Source organism: Limulus polyphemus, unplaced genomic scaffold (genome assembly GCF_000517525.1).
Source record: "Limulus polyphemus unplaced genomic scaffold, Limulus_polyphemus-2.1.2 Scaffold923, whole genome shotgun sequence".
NCBI classification, from domain to species: domain Eukaryota; kingdom Metazoa; phylum Arthropoda; class Merostomata; order Xiphosura; family Limulidae; genus Limulus; species Limulus polyphemus.
The window spans coordinates 8,344-24,074 of NW_013666533.1; the positions used below are offsets into that span (position 1 = coordinate 8,344).

The 15,731-nt window shown below is 33.2% G+C and overlaps 1 protein-coding gene across 1 annotated transcript in view; it reads left to right on the top strand.

Moving 5' to 3' along the window:
- LOC106461262 (dynein heavy chain 5, axonemal-like) overlaps positions 1 to 15,731 on the top strand; it is a 55,414-nt gene that overhangs the window by 6,422 nt on the left and 33,261 nt on the right. Inside the window, exons 3-13 of the mRNA XM_013921073.2 lie at positions 519 to 653; positions 2,284 to 2,406; positions 4,442 to 4,655; positions 5,467 to 5,576; positions 9,905 to 10,068; positions 10,480 to 10,602; positions 11,386 to 11,452; positions 12,356 to 12,478; positions 13,924 to 14,054; positions 14,553 to 14,706; positions 15,164 to 15,328. Of these exons, the coding sequence (XP_013776527.1) occupies positions 519 to 653; positions 2,284 to 2,406; positions 4,442 to 4,655; positions 5,467 to 5,576; positions 9,905 to 10,068; positions 10,480 to 10,602; positions 11,386 to 11,452; positions 12,356 to 12,478; positions 13,924 to 14,054; positions 14,553 to 14,706; positions 15,164 to 15,328 (1,509 nt within the window). The remainder of the gene's footprint in view (positions 1 to 518; positions 654 to 2,283; positions 2,407 to 4,441; positions 4,656 to 5,466; positions 5,577 to 9,904; positions 10,069 to 10,479; positions 10,603 to 11,385; positions 11,453 to 12,355; positions 12,479 to 13,923; positions 14,055 to 14,552; positions 14,707 to 15,163; positions 15,329 to 15,731) is intronic.

A 15,731-nucleotide genomic window follows, 5' to 3' on the forward strand; every position in this document is an offset into this window, starting at 1 on the left:
ATTAGTCTCAAAGTGGGTTCCTCGTCATCGAATTTGAACTTAGTCTGACTAATTAAAATAAAATATGCATGAATGATCAGCAAGTCAGATGTTGTAAAGACAGAAACCAGGTTGAAACTTTTGTATCAAGTCTTAACTATTTGAATATTAGAAAAATTGTCTGTGAAAAGTTCCAAAACTACTCTTAAATCCATTCTAAATATTCTCTGTAGTGGACCAATTACAAAATTAGATAATTTGTATCTGGAGGTATCTCTGCTTATGTCATATTTGTAAGATGTACCATACAACTGTCCTATTAAAAACTGTAGATAGCTCTGTTTACTGTTGCAGAAAGTAACACCTAGAGTTGAATTATCATGTGACCTTGATTGGATTTACTATGTTCTGTATTAGAACTTTAGAAGAAAGTATAGAAGAATGAGATATGTAGTATCTGCATACCACCCTTGCATAAAGAAGAGTAACGTTATAAGGAAATGATTAATGTTTTTCCAATTTATATTGTTTATCTGCAGGCTGCTTTACTTATTGGTGAGTCAGGTACTGCTAAAACAGTGATTATCAAGGGGTTTATGAAAAAGTATAACCCAGAAACTCATCTTGTCAAGAGTTTCAACTTCTCCTCTGCATCCACACCTCTTCATTTCCAGGTATATTTCTATTTTATCAGTAATATTTTTTGTTTATATATTTATAGGATGACATTGAGGAGTTATGTGTTAAAAATTAAATACCAGTAGTGTCATAAAAAGTACTTTTATGTGATCTTATAATAAATAAAATATATGAAACAAGGTGCATTTGTGGAGTTGGAAGAGAGGAGTTGAATTAAGAACAGCTTCATATAGATTTTATCAGTTTATTATGTTCATTCCTTGTTAATTGCATAAATGGGGTAGTTTCACATATTCCATTGTACAATTCATTAAAGAATAATTATTTTAAAATAAACTGTAGAAATCAATATGAAGGTTTTGTTTGTAACAATGAAAGATTTGATGAAGCTTTCTAGAATGGACAGCAACTGCTCGTTGTAGAGATACAAGTGTAGAGTCGATGTTTTGAAAGTTTTCTGCCTGAAGACGAAAGGCAGAAGACTTTTGAAATGTCGTCCTTTACATTTGTGTCTCTACAAAGAGCAGTTGCCATCCATTCTACAAAGTTGCATCATGAATACTCTGCCTAAACAATCTATCAAAGAATGAAAGGTTTATTAACCAAGAAGTAGGTTAAATCTTACATGTGAAAGAAAATATTCAAATGAATATGAGAACTCAAATTTATCTTTTGAAGAAGTTTTTGATAATATGGTTTGATGAAATGTTGTGGTATTGTATGACTTGAATCATAAATTGCACATACTTTGGAGGAAATAAAATGGTAGCAACTACAATAAGTGTTCAACTTACATCTCACTTCTTTAGCACATTTCTTTGAATGATCACTAATGATAATACAGATTTTTTTTTAACTGTTCATTCATATTGTTTAATGTACTTAGAATAAACATCCTGACATTCAGATATATATATGTATAGATATATTCAGTAGAAATACTTGGTTTTATTTTACATTTACAGAATGCCATGGCTGTTATATTTTTTGTTCCTTAAGGATTTCCCCCAATGTATATATATTTCATAAAATAAAAATATTCTGTGATTTTTCACATGGCTTTCCAAAGATACATTATTTTTTTTGTGTGAATTTATAACTTACTTTGAATATGTTATTTATACCCATTTAAAAATAGAGCAAAGTAAATGAATGGTACAAATATTAGACTCTTTTTTAATGTTACCCAACCTCAACATAAATAATCTTAAAAGTTGTTTCGTTTTCTTCTATCTATCTTTTTTCAAGGAAATATTGGTGAACTTAAATAAAGTACAACAGTTTTGCTGTTACTTTATATCTGTTTGTTTAGAAAAAAGCAATAAATTAAAAATATATATATTAGATATGCTGTACAATATTACAAGAATTTCAGAGCTATCTAGAAATTAAAACAGTTGTGATTCTACATGATTATAATACTGTGAGAATATTCTTGTTTTGCATATTAACGTAAGTGTTTATATGTTGATTATATTACTAAGATTACTACATATAGTCCGTGTTTTTGTAGACTTCACTGTAAGGAACATTTATTTCACCCTAAATCTAGATAATTGTGTTTCTGATTATTATATGTAAGTACTCTGTAAAATGACTTTAAATGATGTCTTATGTTCTAAGTACTGCATTACTTGATGAAAATTGTTTCACTTTTCTCTTTAGAGGACAATAGAGAGTTTTATAGATAAGAGAATGGGTAGTACTTATGGGCCACCTGCTGGAAAGAAGATGACAATCTTTATTGATGACATAAACATGCCACTCATTAATGAATGGGGTGACCAGGTAATAATGAAACTATCTGAATATGCTTACCTCTATTATAAGACATTTTATTAGAGACGTTATATTTAATAAAGAAAGAATAGTATGATAAAATCTATAACAAAGCAATAACACTGTTGTTGAAATCCATATACATTTTAATAATCAATTTTATTAAAGCTAATTTGTCTATTTGTAGGCTTAATAGATGATGCATACTCTAAATTATAATGCCTTGCAAAAGTATTCACCCCCACCAGTATTGTCACATTTTGATGAAATGCAAATAGTGTAAAGAATTTTTCTAGTGAACTTTATTCAAAACTAATGATCAAACTTAACACTGTTATATGTGATGAAGGTTGAATGTCAGCAAAATCTGCAAAGAAAATATATAAATTGAAATTTGCTGATTGCATAAGTGTTCAGCCCCTAACTCTGTACTTAGTGGAAGCACCTTGGGCAGCAATTACTGCTGTGAGTATTTTTGGATAGGTCTTTACCAGCTTTTCACAATGTCATTTTTGCCCATTCTCTCTGACAAAATTGCTCCAATTCTGACAAGTTGGTTGGGAATTGTTGATGGGCTGCAATCTTCAAGTCTCGCCATAAATTTTCCATTGGATTCAAGTCAGGACTTTGAATGGGCCATTCCAGAACATTCACTTTTTTCTCTTGAAACCACTCCAGTGTAGTTTTGGCCTTTTGCTTCGAGTCATTGTCCTGCCAAAATTTGTATTTTCAACTCAGTTTTAGATTCTTGGGTGACTCAAGCAGGTAGTCCTCTAGGATTTGCCTGTACTTTGCACCATTCATTTTCTCCTCAATCCTGACAAGCTTCCCAGTCCCTGCTGACCAGAAACATCCCCATAACATGATGCTGCCACTACCATGCTTGACAGTTGGGATGGTGTTGACTGGGTAATGTACTGTTTTGGGCTTGCACCAGACATAATGCTTTGAATTTAAACCAAAATATCAGTTTTTGTCTTGTTTGACTACAAAAGCTTCTGCTACATGTCTGCAGTATCATTTATATGCTTTGTCGCAAACTCCATATGAGATTTAAGATGATTCTTTTTCAGTAATGGCTTCTTTCTTGCCACTCACCCACACAGGCCAGCTTTGTGTAGGGACCAGGATACTGTCAATGTATGAAAACTGACTCTCAACTCAGACATAGAACTTTGCAAATCTTTCAAAGTCACTGTTGGCTTCACAGTGGCATCCATAACCAGTTTCCTGCTTGTCTGGCTGTTTAGTTTGGAAAGGCAGCCTGATCTGGGTAGTATGAAGCATATTCCACTTCTTAATGATGGACTTCACCATACTCAAAGGGATAATCAGTGACTTTGAAATTTTCTTGTAACCTTCTCCTGTTCTGTGATTCTCTACCACTTTATCCCTGACTTGTTTGTAAAGCTCCTTGGTCTTCACGGTTGGCTTATTATATTACTATGTGACTTGTGGCTTGAATAGATGCATTTATTCTGAAGTCAAGTAAAAACAACTTTGATTACACACAGAAAGAGACCATTACACTAATTTTGTGACCTTTAAAACTACTAATTTTTTGCAATTGAACTGATTTAGGGTTGTTGTAGCAAAGTGGTTGAATACATAAGCAATTGAGAATATTCTAATTTTCTTTGAAAAATCTAACTTGCTTACATAATATCAGTTTTTTTTAGTTTTCTCTGTTCAGAGTAGATTGTGTAGATTCTAAATGAATAGTCCCATTTGAAAGTTTCATGATTACAAGCTGAGACGGCAAGAAAATGTGGAACTTTGCAGGGATTTTGCAGCTGAATACTTTTGAAAGGCACTGTACATAACAATATAATTAACTATTTTTATTTCTGTTTGTCTCCCTACATGTGTCAATTCACTGCTCAGTATTTTAATTCAATGGAATAATTAAAATGATGCTTTTTGTTTTCTTTGGAAAATGTTTTGTAAAATATTTTGATATGAGTGAGTAAAGTAATCTAATAACAAAAGGAAGTTGTGCAAACTTTTAATTGCAACAAATATTTTCTATAAATTGTTTTTGTAGGTAACCAATGAAATTGTGAGACAAACAATGGAGATGCATGGTTTCTACAACCTAGAGAGGCCTGGAGAATTTATTAACATTATTGATATCCAATTTCTTGCTGCTATGTGTCAACCTGGAGGAGGTCGAAATGACATACCTTCACGCTTAAAACGGCAGTTTGCCATTTTCAACTGCACCCTTCCCTCGAGCGCATCAATTGATAAGATTTTTGGTACCTGTAATAAAGATTTACATTTTGTCACCAATTTACAAAAAAAATAGATTGACAGACATCAGTTTTTTCTATTGTGTTTGGTTGAGATTTGGCATGTAGTAATTTACTAATACCTAATGTAATTATTAATAATTGTTCTTCATTTCTGCTTGTTTTATTTATATATTAAATGATTCTTCATGTTTGACTGTTAACAGAATTGATTATCTTGTATATTCAATACTTAATTTGTAGTCTTCAATAAAACTAAATTTTAAAAATTGTTTCAAGAAAATGCCGTAACATGTTGGGTAAAATGGGTAGTGCAATTATATTTACAAAAGTTATGGTGTGTGCTAAAAACTTTTTCATTAATTTATTTCTTAGTGATAATTTTTTAAAGTATGAATAAGATAAATTAATTATTGTTTATTGTAAAGGGTCATAATTAAAATTGTATTGCAATGTTTTTTTCTCTATGATTATTGTTTACATTACAAAGGCATTAATATAATACAAAGGATCTTATTCTGTAACAGTAGCCTTATTATTGGGGGTAGGAATTTTTTTTTAGATTTTAGGAAAGACACATAGTAAGGTTCTTTTTCGTCATTTTATTGTTTTAAGGTGTATATCATATACACTACATCATATGATTAGGTGTCACGTTTTGAAGAGTAATATGTTTTGAAAAGTAAGACATTTTTTTTATCACTGCAAATTAGCTAAAAAATTGACAAGCCGTTCTGATGAAACATTTAATCTCTATAGATTACATAACTTGTCATGCATCAAAGTGTTTGAGAAAAATATCAAACAATGTTTTTAGGTGTGATTGGATGTGGTCATTTCTGTGCTAACAGAGGGTTTTCTGAATCTGTACGCTGTTTTGTAACCAAGTTAGTACCATTGACAAGAATTTTGTGGCAGCTTACAAAGGTAAGTGCTGTTGGAAATTTTGTTTTATGAATCAAAAAATAATATTCTGATAAGATACCCTCCCTCCTCTCACAAGATTAGCTTTTCTCATTTTGTGCTGCCCTCTATGGGCGAACGTTTTTCAGAAACACATGTCACAGGCCTTCATCTTACCTCTGTTGGAATCCAACGTTCCAACACATCTCTCTTGCAAATCATCATGTGTCACCTGTCCACCAGTAGGAGAACACTACTATGACACATGTGATTCCTTCTACACACTTCTATCAAACTACTACTTCTCATTTGGCAGCTGTCAAGTTCAGACTTTCTTTTTACAATATTTAGTTACCTTGAAGTGTTTTTTTTTATATTTTTCTTAACTTTATTTCCATCACTTCACAGTTGTGGAGTTATTTTAATAAAGCATTACTTCCTCATGTTTTTCGCTTATGAATTCCGAAGTTACAGTCACCACTTCGGGTACTTCGTCAGCATCTGATGCCATATTTTCAGCCATGGGCACGCCCGACCTATCAGGGGGTTATATCATCCGTTATTCCCCAAGAGATTGAGCGGTATATGAGCCTACCTCTCTCGACTACTTCTCCTTATTTTGGTTGTTTGTTTCCCCACCCGGAGTTTGCTGCACCTTCCCGTTCAATACCTGATGATTCAGCTTGCCTGTCATTGGTCTTTTCAGACTTTATCTGTCAAGTATGTGATGTTTTGTCTCTTACACCTGTTTCCTATGGCACTAGAACTTCCCTCTTATATGTGACTTCCCGATCCTATTTCGTCTTTCCCCTGTCCCCCAATAATAGGGTTAATGCGGAACAATTTACCTCTCAACTGGGGGAGGACATTAGTATGCCTTCTTATGCTTTCTTATCATCAGATGGACTTTCTTTTTCTCGACCAACAGTTGTTGGGGTCGATTCTACCTGTTTGGGGGGCAAAAGAGGCTCTTCACAGAATCCCTGAGGGGGTTTTCTGCTGACATTGTCTTCATCTTTACTTGTACATTAGCTCGTCTGTAGTTTTTGGCGTCGCACTTCTTGGGACTTCTTGGGCGGATCCATCTCCAGGCTCCTTATCTGACGAACCTCTACTTGGCGTCGTTTTTACAGCGTTATGTGTTTGACTCAGTTCCTGAGTATTTGGAGTCACGGGTGGCCTCATCCGATCGACATTCTACCCTTACTCACTTGGTATAACTCATTTGTCACAGTCCAGGCTGATATCTGGGTTCGCAAGGTACTCTTGAAGGAATTCGTAATCCCCTTTCTCTACCGTCCACCATTATCCAGTGTTCCCAATCCCTTCTCTTCTCCTCTGGATTCCTCGACACACCAGCATCTGTCAGAGGTGGTTCAGGACCTCATTGCACAACAGTCTTTTAAACCAGCTAACCAGGTTCACAAGGGTTTTTACTCCCACCTGTTTGTGGTTCCCAAGAAGACCGGGGACTGGCATCCTGTCATTGACTTATCTAATCTCAATCAGTGTGTTCACACTCCTCACTTTACCATGGAGAAATACCTTTCGGTGAGCATTTTCTCCAAGTCTTTGTATGACCAAGGTGGACATTTCCAATGCTTACCTGCACATTCCTGTGATGGAGCATTCCCATCAATATCCTTGCTTTGTCCATTGGGGGGTTTGTACCAGTTTTGCACCTTACCTTTTAGCCTAGCCTTAGCACCATACTTGTTTTGTCATGTGGTTCACTCCTTTGCTCAACATATTCATGCCATGGGGTTGTGCTTCCATGTTTATTTGAATGACTGGCTTCTTCTTGCTCATTTCAAATGGGAATCAGCCTGTCACACTCGTCGGCTCCTGGCCGAGGCTGCGTGGGTGGGATGGTTGGTCTAATTGGAGAAGTCTTTCCTTTGTCCTACCCAATACCTTATCCATTTGGGTGTTTTCTTCAACACCCATATCAGTCAGGCCCAACCTTCTCCTCTCTGGCTTCATTTTATGGACGAGCCATTCGGAAATTCCAGTCTGTTACTATACTTACAGCTCACGATGTTCTATTGATTTTCAGGATGTGATCCTCCATGACCCCTCTCATACCCCTGGGTATGGCCCATATGTGGTTTCTTCAATGGGTTCGTCATGATCAATAGATCCTTGCCCGGGATCCCTTGGATACTTCTATATCCCTTCCTTCATTCCTTGTAGACAATCTCCATTGGTAGTTGAACAGAGCCCACACATCGGCAGAGGTCCCACCTCCTCCTCTATGGCCAGATTTACATCTGTTGACAGATTCATCCCTTCAGGGCTGAGTTGCCTGGGTGGATCACCAGGAGGTTTCGGGTCATTGGTCTGTGGATGAGAGTTCTCTTCTCAAACTCCTGGCTGTTCATCATGCTTTTGATCAATTTCTTTCTCTTGCCAGCTTCTGGCTGGTTATAATCCATTCCAACAATTACCAAGGTGGAACCAGATCCAGATCCCTAGGTTTTTACACTATAGATCATTTTTTTGGGAGTACCACAAAAATCACATTAGTTTGCTGCTGTTTCATGTACTGGGTGCTTTCAATCTCATAGCCGATTGTCTTCCCCTACCAGATCTTGTTTATCTCACAGAGTGGTCCTTTCATTCTGCCATTTTTGCTCAGTCTGCATCTGGGTATTGGTTCCTTTTGCCACTGCTCTCATTCACAAATAACCATGGTTTTGGTCCCCGGACCCCCATCCTCGAGTCTTGGCTGTTGATTCCTCCAGCCAGAATGGTCTCTTCTGTTCCTTTATATTTACCCTCCCATCCATTTACTTCATCGGATGGTCTCCCTTATCCATGCCGCTCCATGCATGGTCCTTCTGATTGCTCCCTACTGGCCTGCTGAACTTTACCTTCTCCATCAACTCTAGTTACTGGCATTCCATCCTGCACTGTCCATCCTCCATCTTCATGCCTGGCTTTTGTCAAGTCCTTGGCAAGGAGTTACAGTTTCTTTTGCAGGCCAGCTTCACATTTGCCCTTCTTATTTGACCGTCTATCAATGCAAATAGAAAATTTATTGCTCCTGGGCATTGACTCTGGGTTTCCAGGCTTCTCACCCAACAGTTGCCTGTATCTCCAAGTTTCTCATATGGCTCTTTGAGAGGGGTTCTTTGGTCTCCTCGATTTTGGGGTTTCAGGAGGCGTTATCCCATACATTCTTTTTTTCCCACTTCCACAGGGTCTTTTCTTCCCCTGTATTTTCCACGTTGGTCCGTTCCTTCTGGCTCCATTGGCAACCGAGTTGTGAGTCGCTCCCGAACTGGAACATTAACGTGGTCTTTCATGCCCTCACTTTATCTCCATGGTAAAAACCTCTGTCTACGTTTTCTTTGTTTCACCTTTCTTTGAAGACGTATTTCCTCCTGATTCTGCTTCCTTGAGGTATTGCCTGCTGCTTGTGGCTATTCTATAGACTTGGGCGTACCTGTGACATGAGGTCCCTCATCCATTTCAATGTGGGATTCAAGCTAATCTGGTGAGCGGAGAGAGAGAATTTTATCGGAAGTTTTAATTTCCCTAAATGAAAATGTATTTCCGATAGGTACTTTCCTCCACTCACACTTCCCACCCGTCCTCCCCAAAATTATCTGGTGCTTGCATCTTCTGCCAAACTTCGAAGTGATAGTTTAGTAGTGGCATGTAGAGGGAGTCACATTCGTCATATGAAAATAGTGCTCTCCTATTGGTGGAGAGATGACACATGATGACTTGCATGAGAGACGTGTTGGAACTATGGATTCTAACAGAGGGAGGATGAAGGCTTGTGGCATGCATTACTGAAGAAAGTTTGCATATAGAGGGCAGCACAAAATGAGAAAAGCTAATCTTGTAGGCGGAGGGGAAATACATTTTCATTAAAGAAAATTATAACATCAGTTTAAAAGTTTTTAATCATAAAACATTTAGAGCACATAACTTTCTCAATATTTTATGTATTTAGTAATTGGTATTTGTAATTTAATGATATTATTTTGAAATATTTTTACCATTTTGAACGTAAGCAAGTTTATACAATACTCTTCAAAGAATGTGTAAAAACTGAATATCATTTTGTTATTTCATTTGCTAAAAAGGATTAGTTTTAAATGACTTGTTAAAGCTAACACCTATATGGTGTTTCTTTACAACACAGTGAAAAGTAAATAGATGCAAGCCCTCTCTAAACGTTTGTGGATAATTTTACTTTTACCTTATAATGAATTATTATTTCATTTTTAGGCATGTATATTTCAAGTTCCAAGTTTTACATTATATTTCGAAATATAATTGAATATACCTTTTCTGTAATTTAATATATTAATTAACTTCATACTTTTGTTGTTTTTTAGGCAAGCTTACTCCCAACACCAGCAAAGTTTCACTACATTTTCAATCTGAGAGATCTATCTCGTATTTGGCAGGGAATAATTTGTACTCAGTCTTCTGTAATAAATTCTTCCAATGTTCTCTTAAGTTTGTGGAAGCATGAGTGTTGTAGAGTAATAGCTGATAGGTAAGTGGCAGTAGATTTTTATTTTCAGAAATTTAGTGTTTATGTAATGATATTTTGTTTATGGCATTAAAAGAGATGTATTTGGTGGATTGATTGATTATTGTAGTATCATACTGGAAAGTACAAATTCTCATCTCTCAACAATTATTTTTTATAAAAGAATATTAATTTAATATATGTTAAGATGTCTATATTAAATGAGATTTAAGCTTCAATTAACTAAATATTCAGGAGTATGAACAGAAGTAAAATGGTAATATTTTAAAACATAAAATAACTAGTGTGTAATCTTAAAAATAGAAAAATATGTTGTGGTCTATTACTTTTATAATTTTTGATCCTTATTGAACTTGAATGAAGAGCTGAAAATATAGACATAAATTATGTTTAAGTAGAAATATACTTGAACAGATTCACATCACTGAAAGATTACACTTGGTTTGAAGAAGCAATGAAACAAGCAGTTTCAGAGCATCTTGGAGAACAATATCTACAAATAATTCAACAAACGAAGTATTTTGTTGACTTTCTGAGGTCAGTTCATAATTATTAAAGTACATTATAATGATATTTATTAAATTTATCTTAGTTTTTATTGTAATGAAGTTTCTATCTTACGCTTCTGGTGAATCAGAAGGTAGTGACACTAATCAACAACTAGATATATTCATGACTTATGACATAACCAGATATGCTTTAAATATAATGCAGATGAATGACATCATTGGTTCCTGCTGAGAAACATTAACTGAAGAGTTAGAACATTACTGTAAATATAGTGAAAGAGTGAAGTTTCTAATCAACTAAGAAAATTGTATAAATGTTTCTTTATATTGTTGTTCGGATAAACTTGGTATATAAGTTAAGAAAATGTAAGTATTCTACCATCTAAAGGTAACAGTATATATTTTATGTGTGTGTATAAGTTACCATTGTTCAACCATATTTGAACCAATGGATAAAATATAAGTTAACATCTTTAATATTTCTTAAATAACACAACATGTATAGTGATGAAAATTGTATGGTATAAGTTTTTGGTGAAGATTAATAAAAGAAAAACACAGCTTTTGCACAACCATGCAAAATCCTGGATTAAATACTGTTATTATTGTAATGATAAATGTTGAAAAGTTTAGTTTACTGAAGTGAGCAGTATTTATATTACTGTCATTGGGGTTTTATATTGATTATACCTTGAAGATGATTAGTTATTCTGTAATATTACTTAAATAGGAGTTATAAAAAAACTCTAATAATGACAGTGTCATAGCTGAGCAATATGATTCTGTTTGAAGTAATTTTATTGATTTATAGGGATGCTCCTGAACCAGCAACAGAAGGAGCTGAAGTAGAGACAGAAACACCTAAAGTTTATGAACCGGTAAGTCTTATTTTGTTAAAAAAACAAAGATCACCATTGTGATGGATGTTAGAAAATACAGATGTTAAAAATTTTCTAAATATTCAAACAAAGATTTTTCATTAGTTGCTAAAGAATTTATTCATTAACATTATTATTTTGCATTTTTTAGCTTGATATATGGATTTAGGCTAACCAAAAAATCCTAAGCTTTATGTACCTCTTGAAGTATTATTGTGACTACAGACAAAACTATTGCTAACAGTGAGGTTATCAGTCTTAATCTGTGTAGGAAGCTTGCTTTGGTCAGAAGTTAATGATAATAATCTTGTTCAATTTGTCAAGTCTTTATTCATGAAAACATTGCCTCTAATGAAAATTGGATTAATACAACACATATAGGCTTCACTTTTTTGCCATGCTGAGCTTATACAAGGTTCAATCAGTTTAGAATTTTCAGATATGTAAGGAATACTTATAATAAAGTTTGGTATATGTTTAACCATGTTTTTAGCTAAGAAATATGTAGTTGAAAATAATACCAAATTTTATCTGTAATATTGATTAATATTCTTTCATAATTAAACAGTAAGGTTATTGTAATATTTGTGTATTTTTGGATATTCTTTACTTCCCATTGTTTTCATATAAAATAAATCTTGTCTTAAAAATATTAGTCCCCTGGTGGGATAGAGGTAAGTTTATAGACATACAACACTAAATCCAGGGTTCGATTCCCCATGATGGACAGAGCTGATACAACACTGTAGCTTTGCTCTAAAATAACCACCCAACCTTAAAAATATTAAATAAATTTCTATTTATTCTAGAATTATAAGTAAATTATCATGTTTCACACTATAAATTATTAAAAAGCTTTATTTTTTGTAATTTTTACTTTGGTTATGATGTTTTTTTTATTAGGTTCAGTCCTTAACTCTGTTAGAAGAGCGTCTAAAAACACTGCTTGGTCTATACAATGAACTGATTCGTGGTGTAGGATTAGATCTTGTATTTTTTGAAGATGCAATGACTTATTTAATTAAAGTAAGTTCTTTATAAATATTTTATTTCATTACTTGATAAATTTTAAATTATTTTCAAATAATATCTGATTGACCAGGATAATACATTTCAAATGTTTATATATCAGTTGAATTCACACTTTGACATTACTAGGTTTGCAGTATAGTCCCATATTTGTGAGTCACATTCTAATATGTTTAATAGAAACTCCATGTAGTTTTAATGTCTCATAGCATAGACAAAAGTGAAAATATTTAAGTATTCATGTAAACAATAGTGTTAAAAAATAATCATCTACATGTTGACATAATATTTAGTTGAAGAACAGCTTAACATGGTTTTACTGTATGCAAAGTGTCATGAGAATACCCGATCTACTACCAGATTGTATGCTGAATGGTTCCTAAATGAACATCACCATTTACATCAAATTATAAGAAATTTTTAATACTTTAGGATGTATACCTCATCTGCATGTATGCCTATAACGGTTGTTGTTGTAATATTATTTTGGTAATTTATAGTTTCAAATGCTTCATTGCTAATGCCTGCATTATTTTTAAGTTATACTTTTAGTGTATGAAACATATTCATAAAAGTTTCAAAGGATATGACATTGAATTACCTCAGTGGTGTTGTCACAAGGTAGGCCCTCAACACTTAATTCCATACCACAAACAATTTTCTTCCTATGTCCCTCTCCATTTCTAAATTATTTGCCATCCAGTGGTCTTCTGAATCACTGTTATAAAAACTGAGCATTGATTTTGGCTTCTAAAAATAATTGGCACATCTAAAGAAATGCTTGGTTAGTTGATGTTTGTATTCATTGTTAAATCTACACTGTAATATAAAGAAACCAACTCCTCTAGTAATATGGAACATATTATGGTGATTAGAGAGAATTCAAAGGACCTAAATGTGCTTTTAGGTAAAGGACACCTTGGTGTAAAACCTTTAATTCACAAGTTTTTTGTACTCTTTCATATTGAAAAACAGCTTGAGGCTATCTAGCTTGCCATGGTGTGTATTACAAACTATATTACTGTAAGATAAGCAAAATCTTAGTATTAAATCTAGGTAAAAACTAGGTGTCCTCAAAAATTATTTCAGTATGAAACAGTAGAAAGGTGTGTGTTTAAATTTGCATCAAGCCAATCCCCACATGTAGACACACACACACACACAAAGGCCAGTTGTTTATTACATACTATTATAATCCAAGACTGGATGTTAGGAGATGAAGCTTTAAACTGTGCATATCAGCTAAATATAGTGTAATACTTGTTATTCAGTGTGAGTAAATATGTCTTGTAGTTCAGATTATACTATTAAAAAATTATCAAAACCAGACTGTTAAATCTAAGTGTAACTGTAGATAGTTTCAGAGCACTCTTTCAGTATAAAAATCTAAAAAAAAAATAAAATATAGAAAAACTAGGCTTGTACGAGAATATTGATTTCAGATTTCAAGAATCATTAGAATGCCTGGAGGGAATGCTTTGTTAGTTGGTGTTGGTGGTTCAGGAAAGCAGTCTTTAACCAAACTTGCTTCTTTTATTGCTGGCTATAAAACATTTCAAATAACCCTCACCAGGTGAGTAATTCAAAACTTTATAAATACTTATAGTACAACCTTGTTTGACATTCTTTGTGTGGATAAAGCTCTATTTAGGGAAACTTTTTTTTTGTAGAGATATCTTAAAAATAATTTACCTTGGCAACCTTGATTATAAAATTATATACAAATATGATTTTGTATATATTTAGTTTTAGTGCTCTAGTTAAACAGGAACTTTTGTCAAGATAGAATTATACAAGTTGTTTTGTAAAATTAATTGATAATATACCAATGAATTTTAACTTTGATTAATTTTTGAAGAAAATAGATGAAATCTATCTCAAACACATTTTTTGTAAAAAAAAGGATTATTTTTTTTTATCAAAGTATGAATTTTTGTGTAATTGGTTAATTAACATTATTTATAATATTACAGCAAGTTCACGTTTACAATATTATTTTGTGATTTAAAGGTGTATTATTACGCATCAGAATAGATTAGAATTACATTTTTTATGGCATTTAATGTAATAGGTCTTATAATGCCTCCAACCTACTGGAAGATTTAAAAGTTCTGTATCGCACCACTGGTGTTCAAGACAAAGGAACAACTTTTATCTTCACAGACCAGGATATTAAAGAGGAAGGATTTTTGGAATATCTTAATAATGTTTTATCTTCTGGTGTGGTGAGTTTTACAAACATCTTCAACAGATTTTTTGAACGATGAGTTATTCCTATATCTTTGTCTGTTATTGTATTCATGATTTCTAATGATAATTTAAATGTGATACTTGCCTTTAGTTACAGTTTGTGCATTTTGACATTTACTGTTGATATACTTAAATATTCATACAGATCAGAGTGTTTAATTGCATTGACAGTTTGTAGTAGTTGGTTCTATAACATCAGATTTAATGTTTAAGTAAACTTTTATGTTCATCAGTTGTTACAATTTTTTGTGTTCATATGATAAAATTAAATGTAAATATTAAAATATTGAAAGAGGGATGTACTATTTTTGACTCTTTTCATTTTAAATCCAAAATAAGAATTTTATTTATTTCATAAATTAGAATTATATCCCTCATCATAACAATCAGTTATTCTTCTTATAGTGTTGCTTTAAAATAAAAATATCTTAGGTTTCAAACCTCTTCACTCGAGATGAACAACTGGAAATTATTCAAGAGTTAATGCCAGTTATGAAACGAGAGTTTCCACGTCGACCTCCTACGCCTGAGAATGTAATGGAATTCTTTCTTTCAAGGACAAGACGAAATCTTCATGTTGTAATGTGTTTTTCTCCAGTACGTGAAAACTTCTATTCTTTATTATACATTTAAGCAGGAATATGTTTGCATTTTAACACATCGCCTACTTTAATTCTGATTGTGCTTAAAAGTCAGATCATAGACAAATTTTAGCTGTAATTTTTATGAATGCAAATCTCATAAACACGGTCTTTGATTATGTAAATGTTCTTTTCTGTGTTAGTTAATGTAAATAAAACAGACATAACATAGGAAAATTGGAGCTTCACATAGATACAAAACAAGAGATTGTACATGGCAGGGAGAGAGAAAGTATAATACTTTATTAATGTAGACTTAAGACCTCTATAGCTAAGTAAATTATAACAAAAGCTGTTTCAGTATGCCTAAATATAGAAATTCCAGCAATGACTGCAGAATGAACACTAAAAGGGTTTAA